At 48.9% G+C, this 11,493-nt stretch overlaps 1 protein-coding gene across 1 annotated transcript; it reads right to left on the reverse strand.

The window, feature by feature from the left end:
* Positions 1 to 237: 237 nt before the first annotated feature.
* On the reverse strand, positions 238 to 11,263 carry ATCAY (ataxia, cerebellar, Cayman type). The gene is made up of 11 exons (XM_010290363.1): positions 11,187 to 11,263; positions 6,886 to 6,950; positions 6,301 to 6,522; positions 4,944 to 5,129; positions 4,168 to 4,270; positions 3,481 to 3,612; positions 2,995 to 3,081; positions 2,364 to 2,462; positions 2,054 to 2,089; positions 1,122 to 1,157; positions 238 to 346 (listed from the first exon to the last, which is right to left on the reverse strand). Exons 1-11 carry the CDS (start codon positions 11,261 to 11,263, stop codon positions 238 to 240), a joined length of 1,152 nt encoding a protein of 383 aa, XP_010288665.1.
* Positions 11,264 to 11,493: the final 230 nt, after the last annotated feature.

Genomic DNA, 11,493 nt, shown 5'->3' on the forward strand with positions numbered 1-11,493 from the left:
AATTTATTGAGGGACAGTTTTTCTCCAGTGACTCCATAGCAGCTGCAGTTGTGAGCGGCCCGTGCTTTGGGACAAGCTGCAGTGCTTGTGGTTGCAACTGCAGCCATGCTGTGGTGGGGTGAAGCTGTCAACAGCTTCCCAGTTTCCTACCCCACTGCTGCAAAGTGGCTGATGCCTCTCTTGTGCTAGGTGAGTGGCTAAAGAGGTCCCGGATCTAACCCCGTCTTGCCTTTCCTGTTAGTGGATTACAAACACTATGAAATCTATCACATAGAGAGAGACAAACCAAAGAGTGAGGTACAAATCAAACCTGGTTTCTTGATCCTCTGCTGGGGGCACAGGCCTGCTTGGAAGAGAACCAGCACAACAGTAAGTGAATCTCCACCACAAACTATCTACCCTGTCTTTTGGCCCTGAGGTCCCATTTGTTTCTCAGAACAATTCAGACTCATCCAATGGCAATTGTGATCAAAGCTCCTTTTTCTCTAGGAAGATAATAGCAGATTATTGCTATTGTTTTTTTGCTATATATTGCTATATATTGCACTGTTCCCCCTCAGGAGCTAGTTAGAAAGAATAAAAAAAGAGAGGCTAGATCATGCTGAAGCAGAGTCAAAACCAGGCCAAATTATTCTGGCATAGGATTTTGACACTGTCTTGCAAACCTCCCTAGAATTTTCCTTCCCATCTAATGTTACAGCCTCGTATCTTGCCTTTACGCACACCCAGGATGTGCCTGACAGCAGTATTTGGCATTCTGCATTGCACCATCGTGCAAATGCTACAACTGAATGTCAGGAGAACGTTCCCTGGTGCCTCTGGCTCTGGTCCATGACCAAATGGGTTCACTAGCTTTACAGAGGTAAAAAGCTGTGTCAGGAATCCATTCGCATAGGTGAAGGTCAGTAACATCACAAAAGTGATGGCACAGGGCACTGTAGGGAGAAGAGAGGCTTTATCGGTTCCCAGACACTTTAGAAATGTCCTGTGGGGTCCAAACACCTCCTGAGAGTGCAGAGCCTGGCTGCCCAGGGGTGCTACTGAGCAATAGGGCCATTCTCGTCACGAAAGAATGTTTAAGCTCTTTTGTAAGTGCAGGATAAATAAAAAAGAGTAGTTACCTTTCTTTCTCAGCCATGTCTTGTTTCTCTTCTGCCCTGTAAACACAAATCACATTTGAAATCTATCATCTGGAGGCGAGAAGTGCAAAAGGGCAGAGTATCTAAAGCCTTTCTAGGGAGATAGATAGCTGGACCTCAGACAGAGGTTACAGGTCTGATCAGAAATGCCTGTTAGCTTCTTGTCCCTGTGATGTGCAGCCTTGGTAATCCCAGGGCTCTCAGGATGCCTCTGTTGGCCCTACAGGGAGGTGGTAGCTGACTAATTCAGGCTGGACAACTTGCTTTTCAGCAGCTAATGAACCGAATCTTCCCAAACTATCATCTCCCATTCAATTCACCAGCACGAGGAGGTGTCATTATAGCACATCGCTCTTGTGCTGACCCAGCTCGTCTTTCCTCTGTCCGTGATCGCCTTTTGCTTTTAGCAGAGCTGACTGTTATCACTGTTTACAGCCAGCACTTCTAACCTAAATCACCGGTGATGGGATGGGTCTAGAAAATGAAACAAAACAAACTGTAAACTAATGGCCATCTTTATACCACTCTAGCAGAATGAAGTGGCTTTTAAAATAAGTGCTAGTTCTCACTTTAAGGTCAGTTTACATGGGGGAAAATGTGCCATTTTAATACACAGAGTGATTTCTGATGACCTCTGCTAGCACATACAGTGCATGTTCAGGATGTGTGCACTTGTGGGATTAAAAGGAACAGTTCTATGGATAAATAACCTTTTAATCAAGCTTCTCCTCCCTACTGCAATTTTGCTTATTTTGAGAAAATCAGTAGAAAGTAAATATAGGCTGTGTGGGATATCACGGTAGGAGGAACACAGAATTGACTGGTTATAACACAAATAATGATGAGAGAAAGCAACAACATCCCAATAAAATGAAGCCACTCTCCACCCCCCACCCCCCTGAAATTAATTTTACCTTTCTTTTCTGGCCTTGATCCTCTCTTCTTCATATCTGCAACAAACAGAAAACATTCTTTAAATGTTACCCAGTCAGGACTGTTCACCTTTAGTAAAATGCAATGTTTGCTCTGAAGGTGACAGAAACTGCAGACTAGCACAATGTGCAGGCTCTTGCTTGGCACCAGTATATGAGTAAGACAAGGTCTGCCCCAGGCTCTGTGCTTCCAGTACATGGTTTTTGACTCAACACAATATCCTGCTACAGGGGATTTTTGTCCTGCACCTCCTCATAGCTATGTGTGCCCCAGGGTCCCTCTGATACTCACTGTAAGACGCAGTCTGGAATCTGCACGTGCTCCATTGGGATAAGTTGCTCCAGTTCCTCCAGGCTGTGGACATACTGGATCTTATTGATAAACTTCACGCTGGCAGAGAGAGAGAAAGAGTGTGTGCTTGAGGTCTGGTTTGGATGTTATCTCCATAGGAAGTCAGAATTTTCCTGATAGAAACAAAGAATTCTGCATCTCTGTATCCTCTGTAGTCTGAGCATACCCATCTCCTCCCAGTGCCAATATGCTGGTGGCTAAAAATTGTGGTGAGATGCCACATTACTGTACCTCACTTTGCTTTGACCCCTGCTTCTCAATATCTGTAGGAGCGAAAAAGGACCACAATTCCTGCACCTCCCAGTAAATCTTTATGTGCTCCCCACTAGGACAGACTTTGGTTTGGATCCAGACCACCATAGCATCTCCTAAAACCACCTCTAGAGTTGTCCTTCGAAGTATCAGAGAGGTGTAGGACAATGTAGGACAATGATGAACAGCCCCATCTTGGCCAGCAGTAGTTAAAGGTGAGCTTAAGATCGGATTCATGAGATTAAACTTCCACTCCAAAATCAGCCAAGTTTGGGTACTATATTTAGTACATTTTACATTATATCTATGCTATATTTACCTGATGAAGGGTCTGGATATAGCCAGCACTGTCCGGATGAACCATGAAGGATGCACAATTATCAATGCTTTGAGGTTTTTACGCAGCCTGTGGAAAAGCCATGGGACAGCAAGTCAGATTCAAAGTACCTTTTCTCAAACTCACCTGTAATGTGTCAGGGCAGTAATAAGTGTTATGATGCTCACCAGCCTCAGCTGGGTGTCTCCAGACAAAAGCCCTGCCCATGGCCTTAGGAACCCTACTTAAGCTCAGACTTGGCAGGCTGGAGGATCACTGCTTTGCTTGGGTGCTGTATTAGTGTGATCTCTGTGAAGGTGCATATGAGAGGAGAAGAGGTGATGAAGAGAGCCTGGAGTAAGTCAGACAGCTGTGACAGAGGAAGATATTACAGAATCCAGGGCATGAGGAAAGTGGCTGGGAATGCTGTGAGGAAGCAGGGGAAGAGGACCATGAAGAATAAAGAGGCAACGCTAACAGGATTCTCACCTTCTGTCTATCATCTGATAGCATTTCTTCAGCCAGCCAAGGCCTGGCATCCTCCTCCGGGGTGTTGCTCCGTTGAGGTATACGATCATATAGTCCTCAGCCACTAGCAGCTCCAGACTACTGATCACGTATCTGTTGGGTGGTGATCAAAGGCAGTGGGGACATGAGACTCAAAAAAGGTCAATTGAGGTTTTCTTCAAGTGTCTGTGTGTCACCCCAAAAGGCCTACAGACCCTTTCTTTGTAGACCTTGGAAAGGGTTTCAGATTCCCCTGGCACCTCCGTAGGATGCATATGGGGATTTCTAAGGGATCACTGGTACGTGTTGGCATAGTGCATACACTGATGGACATCCCTGTGCCATTCTTCTGCCTAGCAGTAGCATCTACCAGCTGGTCAGTGTTGTATACATATGCCCTAGCCTAGTTAGGAGTCCATCACTGGCATAATTAACACTGAATGTTTGAATGCTTTGACTTACTGGACTCAGATGCAAGTGCTGTGGACAGTGTCTTACCCAGCGACACTTGCTCCAGTCTGCAGCTGCACACTGGGTATGTTTGGCCTGGATTCAAGCTTTTTTCCAGCTGTGGTTCCTGATGCAATGAGTACATGGAAACTGCTTCCCCAGAGCTCGAGTTACCTTCTTTGCCCTCCTTTCCCTCATAGACCTTGACCAGACACTTACAGGAAGAGATTCTCCATGATGTAGTGATAATCAGCCAGGTTACTGTCTGGGAGATAGCAGGCAGCAAAGACAATGATGGCATTGAGACCTTCTCCGTAGTATCCTGGGAAAGAAAGAGTCAGGCAGCATCAGTGACTCCTTCCAGGGGGAGATACAAGAGTTGAAGGAAAAATAGTGAAGATGTGTTGCCAGATTTGGGCCTGGACCGGTTTTTGAGCCTCTGTTCAGCTCTAGGTAAGTGTTTGTCCCTCTTAGGGACCTCTTTCACAATCAGATTTGCCTCTGATCCTGGTTTTGGCTATAACATGCATGTGGGGTTCAGGGAAGGAATTTGTGTGTCAAACCACAGAGCTGAGAGCTCTGCCCAGTGCTGTTGCTTGGCTTTGCTCAGATTTCAGAAATGGTCACGGACTGAGGATGTATTGTCCTTTAGCTGTGCCTCCAGAGACAGCTCAGGCACCAAGCTACAGAGGGATTAAGCACCTGCAGTCCCTTCATCACTGGCAACTCTGCCCACAGCCAGGGCTGAGGGTCAGGGTATATTCGGTCTTGCTCAGAGCCAGCATTATCCCTACTTTTGTTTATTGAAACATTGCTATACGCTTTTTAGCATGAGCTGAGTGCTTTTGTGCTTATCTGCCACATAGTGGTACAAAACAACTAGCAATGTTTCCCTAAAGACAGTCAACGCAATCAGTCATGGCATCCCCTCCAGCTTGACAAAGGTGGACTGAAATAAATCCAGCAAGCCAGGATTAGGCCTCCCTCCCCCTCACCTCCGTGTGTCACCACTCTCATGTAGGGTTTGATCATCTGGAGGTCGATGCGGTGCTCCTGCTCTCCAATGATGACAGTTCTCCAGAGCCGTCCATTAGTAGCACTCCCGTCTTCTGTACCACCGTCCCCAAACAGGTCTGCGCTGTCCCCAGGCATGTTTTTGGCTGTGGCTACGGGAGTGTCATCTGGAAAAGGAAAAAAACATTTCTACGTTTAATATAATTAGTCTGGAGAAGAGGAGGTTGAGGGGAGACCTTATTGCACTCTGCAACTACCTGAAAGGAGGTTTTAGTGAGGTGGATGTTGGTCTCTTCTCCCAGGTAACTAGCAATAGGATGAAAGGAAATGGCCTTAAGTTGTGCCAGGGGAGGTTTAGATTGGATATTAGGAAAAATTTCCTCACTGAAAGAGTGGTCAGGCATTGGAACAGGCTGCCCAGGGAGGGGGTGGAGTCACCATCACTGGAAGTGTTCAAAAAAACATGTAGACGTGGCACCTCGGGATGTGGTTTAGTGGGCTTGGTGGTGTTGGATTGGCGGTTGGACTTGATGATCTTAGAGGTCTTTTCCAACCTTAATAATTCTATGATTCTATTCTATAATGTACGAAGAGGCTCTGCAAGAACTTTGGTGTGCAATAAGAGACAGTAACAACCATGGGCTGAGGATCATGTTTCATCTGCAGCTTTGATCTGTGTAAATTTGTGGTTCTTAAAAACCTTACTCCATTGCCAAATTGTAATAGAAATAAGCTTAACATCTCATGCTGTGTATAGTACCTGCAGTCACAGATTGGGCACTGGACTTTTTGCTGGATCTCCCTTCTGATCCATCTATACTGGCTGAAGAGGGCACTGCCTGTGCTGGTTGTCTTCTGATCTGCTAGCAGAGCTGCTTGCATGAGTCCTTCTTAGCCTGATTCAGTCAAAATCAGCCAGGTTAGCAAAGACCATGTTATTCAAGGTGTTGGAACATTCATGTAATAGCTCTACTGGCAGAGCTGAGCAGGCGACACCTCCCAGCCTGGGGTGGTAGCCCAGCTGCAGCTGGCAGGGCATGTGTGCCCACAGCCTTATGCCTTATCCTGAATTATGGCTAAAACAGTGTTTGCAAGTCCCTGAACTACTTCTACCCACATGGAGGCGCTGAGATAGCAGCACGGAGACTCCTGAGCTATAGCTGGGGTCCTGGTGGGGCAGACACTGTGTGAAAGATGGGTCTTGGTTTTGTGTGCTGTGCTTCACTGTTGAGGAAGTCAGTCCTCAGCTGCTGATGCTGAGTGGTGTCAAAGGTGGTTAACAGAAAGCAAAAAAAAGCCCCAGCCCCTGCAGACATTCACCCAGAACCGGCCATTTACCTTCCCATTCCAGTTCATTCCCATTCCCCAGGAATTCAAGAGAATCTGTCTCATCAGGAGTTTCAATATCATCCACATTAATGTCCAGGTCATCTGGTGTGTCCAGGAAGTCATCGGAGAGAATGGAGCCTTCACTCTGGTCCAGGGAAATGTTGATTTCAGGTGCAACAAGTGTCTTCCGCTTACGATGCGCCCCATTAAAGTTTAAAGTATTTGGGGGAGCTGGAGTTAAAAGGAAAATAACTGACAAGTTGTCCTTGTCCTGCATCCTTAGTGCAAGACATGGTACTTTCACTAGGCATATTTCAGGCTATGGTTTTGGAAGCTAAGGGTGGTGGATCATAGCTGGGAGGTACTGGACGCCTGCAGGTATGGCTGGATAAAAGTGCCCACACTTCTGAGATACCTATTTCCTCCCCCAGCTTCTTGTGAAAGATTAGCAAATTCAAATATCTGCTGGTCTCCTCTCCCACGTGGGAGTTTTTGCAGATAGTCCAAGGGAACTGGCTTTCACCCTAACTGCAAGCTGACATTCCCATAGACTTGTTTTCCTTTGAGATCCTGATTAGGCAGGCTGGTACTTACAGGATGTATTCTCGTCTTCTGTAGGGCTGCCCAGCGACTCCATCCCCGTCTCTTCTGGAAGAGGTCTGCAGGCAAGCCAAGATGCAGAAGTAAAAAGACAGGAGATAACAGGTGATGTTGAGGAGAAAGCCACTCCGTGGCAGGCGGTAGAGAGAACTGGGAACATCAGGGAAAAATGTACAATCCCCATGTGTGCTCTGCCCTTTCCCTTTTGCCCGTGAGCTCAGCCTGAGGTATGCCCTCCGGTGACTTGCCCATGAGCAGCCCAGCAGCTGTGCTTTCTTACTGGAGCACTGTGCAAGCCCTAGTAACTCCCAAACTATCCCTGCATTTAGCCCCCAATACATCTCTCATGCTGCCATTCAGGCAAGAGGCTGGAAAATCCTGCTCAGGGCCATGGGAACAAATCCTGTCCCCAGAAGAGCCGGGTAACATCCTCACTCTCTCCATATTATCCCCATTTTTACCTCCGTCAGAAGTTTGAGAGGCAGTGGCAAGCTCTAGGGCTCCTCATCAGGGGTGCCAGGGAACATCTTCTGCAGTTGCCTTCTGCCACAGGCCCCAGCTGCAGCGCAGCAAAACTTTATCCAATAGTACCTGCCACAACCACCTCTCCCGGGAGGCAGCTGCCTTGCTCTAAGGCAGTCGGTGTTCAAGGCAAGGATCAAACCTTCAGTGGGATCCCAGAATTGTCACTCCATCCTCACCTCAGCCCCTGTTTGACAAAAGCTGACAGTGATACCCAAACCCTGCTGAGGTTTGGAAGCAGGTTCATTCTGAGCTAAGATCCAGGCACCAGCACTCAAACCCCTATTTCAGAGCCCAAAGGCTGACCCACCGCTCCCTTTCTGGGGCTCCACGGCCCAGGCCAAAGTTTGCAGCTTCTCCTGCTTGGCTCCTGCATCCTCTTGGTATAAATTGCTGTGCCTCCAGCTGGAGACTGGAAGCATCAATTGATGTAGAAGTTGGCTTTCCTACTAATGTCCAATCTCATTATATGGCTGTCACCCTTTGGAAGTTGCCAGAGTTGTTCCCGACCCTCACTGGGGTTAGTGAAGTCAGAATCTGGCCCCAATACTGCGGTGAGGAAAGCTAGCGGGTGGATGAGCAGTACACTGCCTGCCCTGAGCTAGACGCTTTCTGGACACTTTTCCCCTTAATTTGAGCTGGGACTTGTGCCTGTCCCCTGGCATTAGCTGGGTTTGAAACTTCTTGCACAGCATGGCCAAACCCCACCAACCCCATGGCCAGTTCATGTTGTCGAAAGCCTCATTCAGAGGGACCTTCTGAGCCATCCTTTTCACCTGCCCCTTGCTGGAAGCTCCCCCCTCAACAGGGGGAAGAGCTCGTGCTTCCAGATGTAAAATCCTGAGTGCTGGGACAGCCCTGGGGTGAAATGTGGGGGAAACCCCAGCAGTTTTAAGGCAGTGCTGTAAGAATGGGGATGGGACTGTGTGCAGGGAGGAGGTCCAGCAGCTGCTGGCCTTACGGTCCAGCGATGGCAGGGAGGGAGATGATGGGGACTGGTGCCTGCAAGTCCACAGGAGGATACAGCCTAACTCTGCCCTACAAAGGCTCCTCTTCGAGCTGCCATGACACCAGAGCCACCAGCCAAATTAAACCCTATAAATATTTAGATTAAAGGATAATCCTCTCTTAGCTGGTTATTGTATATTTATGAGAGCTGGAGACCTGATCAAAGGCTCATGCAGCACCCAGACCCTGTGGGCAGCCACAATATTCCTGAGCAGTCAGAAAGATCCTCTGTCCCCCTTCAGCCTCTCCTCCTCCCATTTGCTTTTGTCTTGAACAGGGTCTGGCTGCTTGTTTATCTGACAGAGCTGGCGCCTGGCACAACCGGGTGATACAGCATCAAAAGAGGGGGGGAAAGGCCCAGCTGTACCCGAGTACGTGCTGCAGTCAGGCACTTTGCTCTCTGATGCTAGGATTCATCTAAGAAAAGCAATTGAAGAGTCAGAGGTGAAGAAAAGGGCTTTCTTACCTTCCCAAAGGATGGTCGAATCACTACCTCCCAGTCTCCTGTGCAAATCTTCCTTCCCAAATGTAGCTAGCCCCAGATGCCAAATTTTCTGAATGAAGCAGGTTTGCTAAGGGTCGGGTGCCACCATTTTGCTTTCTGCTGATAGCGTGCTGCCCAGCTTCCCCTCTATAAGCACCTTTTCTCAGGCCTCAGCCAGCCCCGAGCCTTCACCGCCCGTGATCCGATGGATGCGTGATGGAGTGAGCATGCTCCTGCATCCGCCCCAGGGCACCGCTACAGCATCATCGCAGGGCAGCACTTGCACAAACAGCTGAGACAGACTGTCAGCAGGAGGCTAAACCTTCAGGGAGCAGCAGGAGTGGGGACCCTTTCCTCTCCGCTTGCTCAGTGCCTCGGCATTGCACCTTTGCAACCTACAAGGCAGGAGCTTGTTCTGCAGACCAGCTTCTCGGGGAGGGGTGGGGATGTTGCCTTGTGTCCTTAATGAGCAGCTGAATTCCGTTCCCCCAGCCCAGATCTTTGTCTAGGATACTTTTTTTTTTTTGTGGCAAGATTGGTTAATCACAGCTAAGCAAAAATAGCTATGCAGCAAATCATCTGCTAGAGAGCTGCTGTCCCACATGCAGCAGCTTCTGCCCTATTATTTTAACACTTCTGGGGGAAGTGTCCTGAAAATTATTATTTATTTATTTTTAATGCCATTTAAACACAGCTAGCACTCATTTGCCTTGTGGCTGTTAGGGCTTTTATTTTTTTATTCCTGATTTAATACCTCTGCAGCGGTCTATCAGCAGGCTGAGGAGCTTGTTTGTAGGCTCTGGCCTTGTCCCTGCCACTGGCTTTTCCCCCCCGCCAGGCCCCTGCCACTGGCTTGCCACCCAGCCATGGTCACATCTCTTTGCCTGTCCCTGTGCTTCGTTTGCTAGGCAGACACGATGTTGTCCTTGTTTGGTGCTGTGGGTGCTGCAGAAGAAATGCTACTTGAAGGCTTGGCTGGGACTGGGGTAAGTTTGCTGCTTGTATGGCAAGTGTGAAAAAAAAGCCTGACAGCTCCTGCTCCAACATGACAGTGTGGGTTAGTGCATGTGTGTCCAGATGTTAGTCCAGTTTTGTCCCCAGATTTTCTAGGGAGCCTTGGGTCAATGTTTTCTTTTCTGTACCTCGCTTTCCCTTCTACTCAATTAAAAGCCTGTCAGCAGAGCGCTCTGGAGGAGCCTTAGGCTGGCAGAGGTCCATCAGCCCAAAGCTCTACCCAGCTCTGCTCTCAGAGGAAAGAAAAATCCATCCTAGAAACCCAGGGGTTTGGCTGAGCCCACCTCTGGGGCCAGCGGAAGGACAAGCCATGCCCTGTGAGCCGGGTGCTGGGCTGCTGGACAGAGGTGCTTAGATTAGTGATGCAGCTGGACCCGGGGTAAACAGAGCTAAGCTCATCTGCCAGTGCCGAGGCAAACAGGAGACCCTTTCTAGCATGGCAGGGGCTGTGCATGCCCACCCGCATGGCATACTGTGCCACTGTCTGCGAATACAGGGGCTCTGTGGGCTGCTCGGGGGAATTCAGCTGCAGCTGGGATAGAGCGAGACAGCCCTGAAAAGCCTCTCAGCAGCCTGGACCCCAGCTGCAGCAAGGCTTGGTGTTGGCCACACGAGATGCTGCTGGGCCATGGGCGTTAGTGCTGGATGTGCGGGGCAGTGCTGCTAGCGGGGGTGAGGGTGGGTGCACCCTTTGGGTGGCTGCAGGGAGTTCAGCGCACACTAAGTTTACGTGTTGGGGTTTTTTTTGGCAGTCTGTGCAGTTAGTAAAGCATGAAGGTGAAAGCTGCCACTTTGGCACCTTCTTGTCACCCACACATCATTTCTTACAAGGTTTGCAACCATTCAGATTTTGCACGTCAGTGCCAGCGGTCATTGCATCCCAATGATTCTGCTTCCTGTGGCAAATTCCTGGCAAAGCAGCATTGCTCTGTTCAGGGAGACATTGCTTGATCCAGAGACTGGGAAGGAGTCCGTCCATCCATCCCTATATGCATCCATCCATACTAATCTCCCTGTCCTCTGCACCCAGCTCCTTACCCTCTCCTTGGCATGCTCACAGAGGGTTGCCAGAAGCCTCCCAAAAATTTTGCAGCATTCAGAGCAGCCTTGCTACAAAAGCTCTGTTCTCTGGCCAAAATTGCCCTGTTGGAATTAAGATTCCTGTTGCCTCTGGGGCTGGAGGGAGGGACCTGCATGCTTCATGCCCTGCTGGTTTCTTGTAGGAAGAAATAAAATTCTCCCTGGCTTTTTTTTGCAGGGGACAAACCTGGGGAAGTCCTCGTCTTGCCACTCTTCCTTCACATCCACGTTTTCCATCCGCAAAGTGGCTTCTGTGGTTCCCATCGTGCTCAGAGAGTGGCTGGCTATACAGCGGTTCCCTCGAGGAAGGGCTCAGGCTGAAAGGTGGAAGACAGAGAGGTTGGCATTGCGCATCATGACTGGGGAGCGTTTAATCAGAGCGGGTATGCTGATACTATACTTCTCTCCACAGAGCAGCAGTGTGATAGCTGCTTGTTTTGCAAAAGCAACAAGGCAAGGACATGGGGTTTTGTGGCTACTTGACACGCTTTGGA

This window comes from Phaethon lepturus, unplaced genomic scaffold (assembly GCF_000687285.1).
Source record: "Phaethon lepturus isolate BGI_N335 unplaced genomic scaffold, ASM68728v1 scaffold10747, whole genome shotgun sequence".
Taxonomy (NCBI): Eukaryota; Metazoa; Chordata; class Aves; order Phaethontiformes; family Phaethontidae; genus Phaethon; species Phaethon lepturus.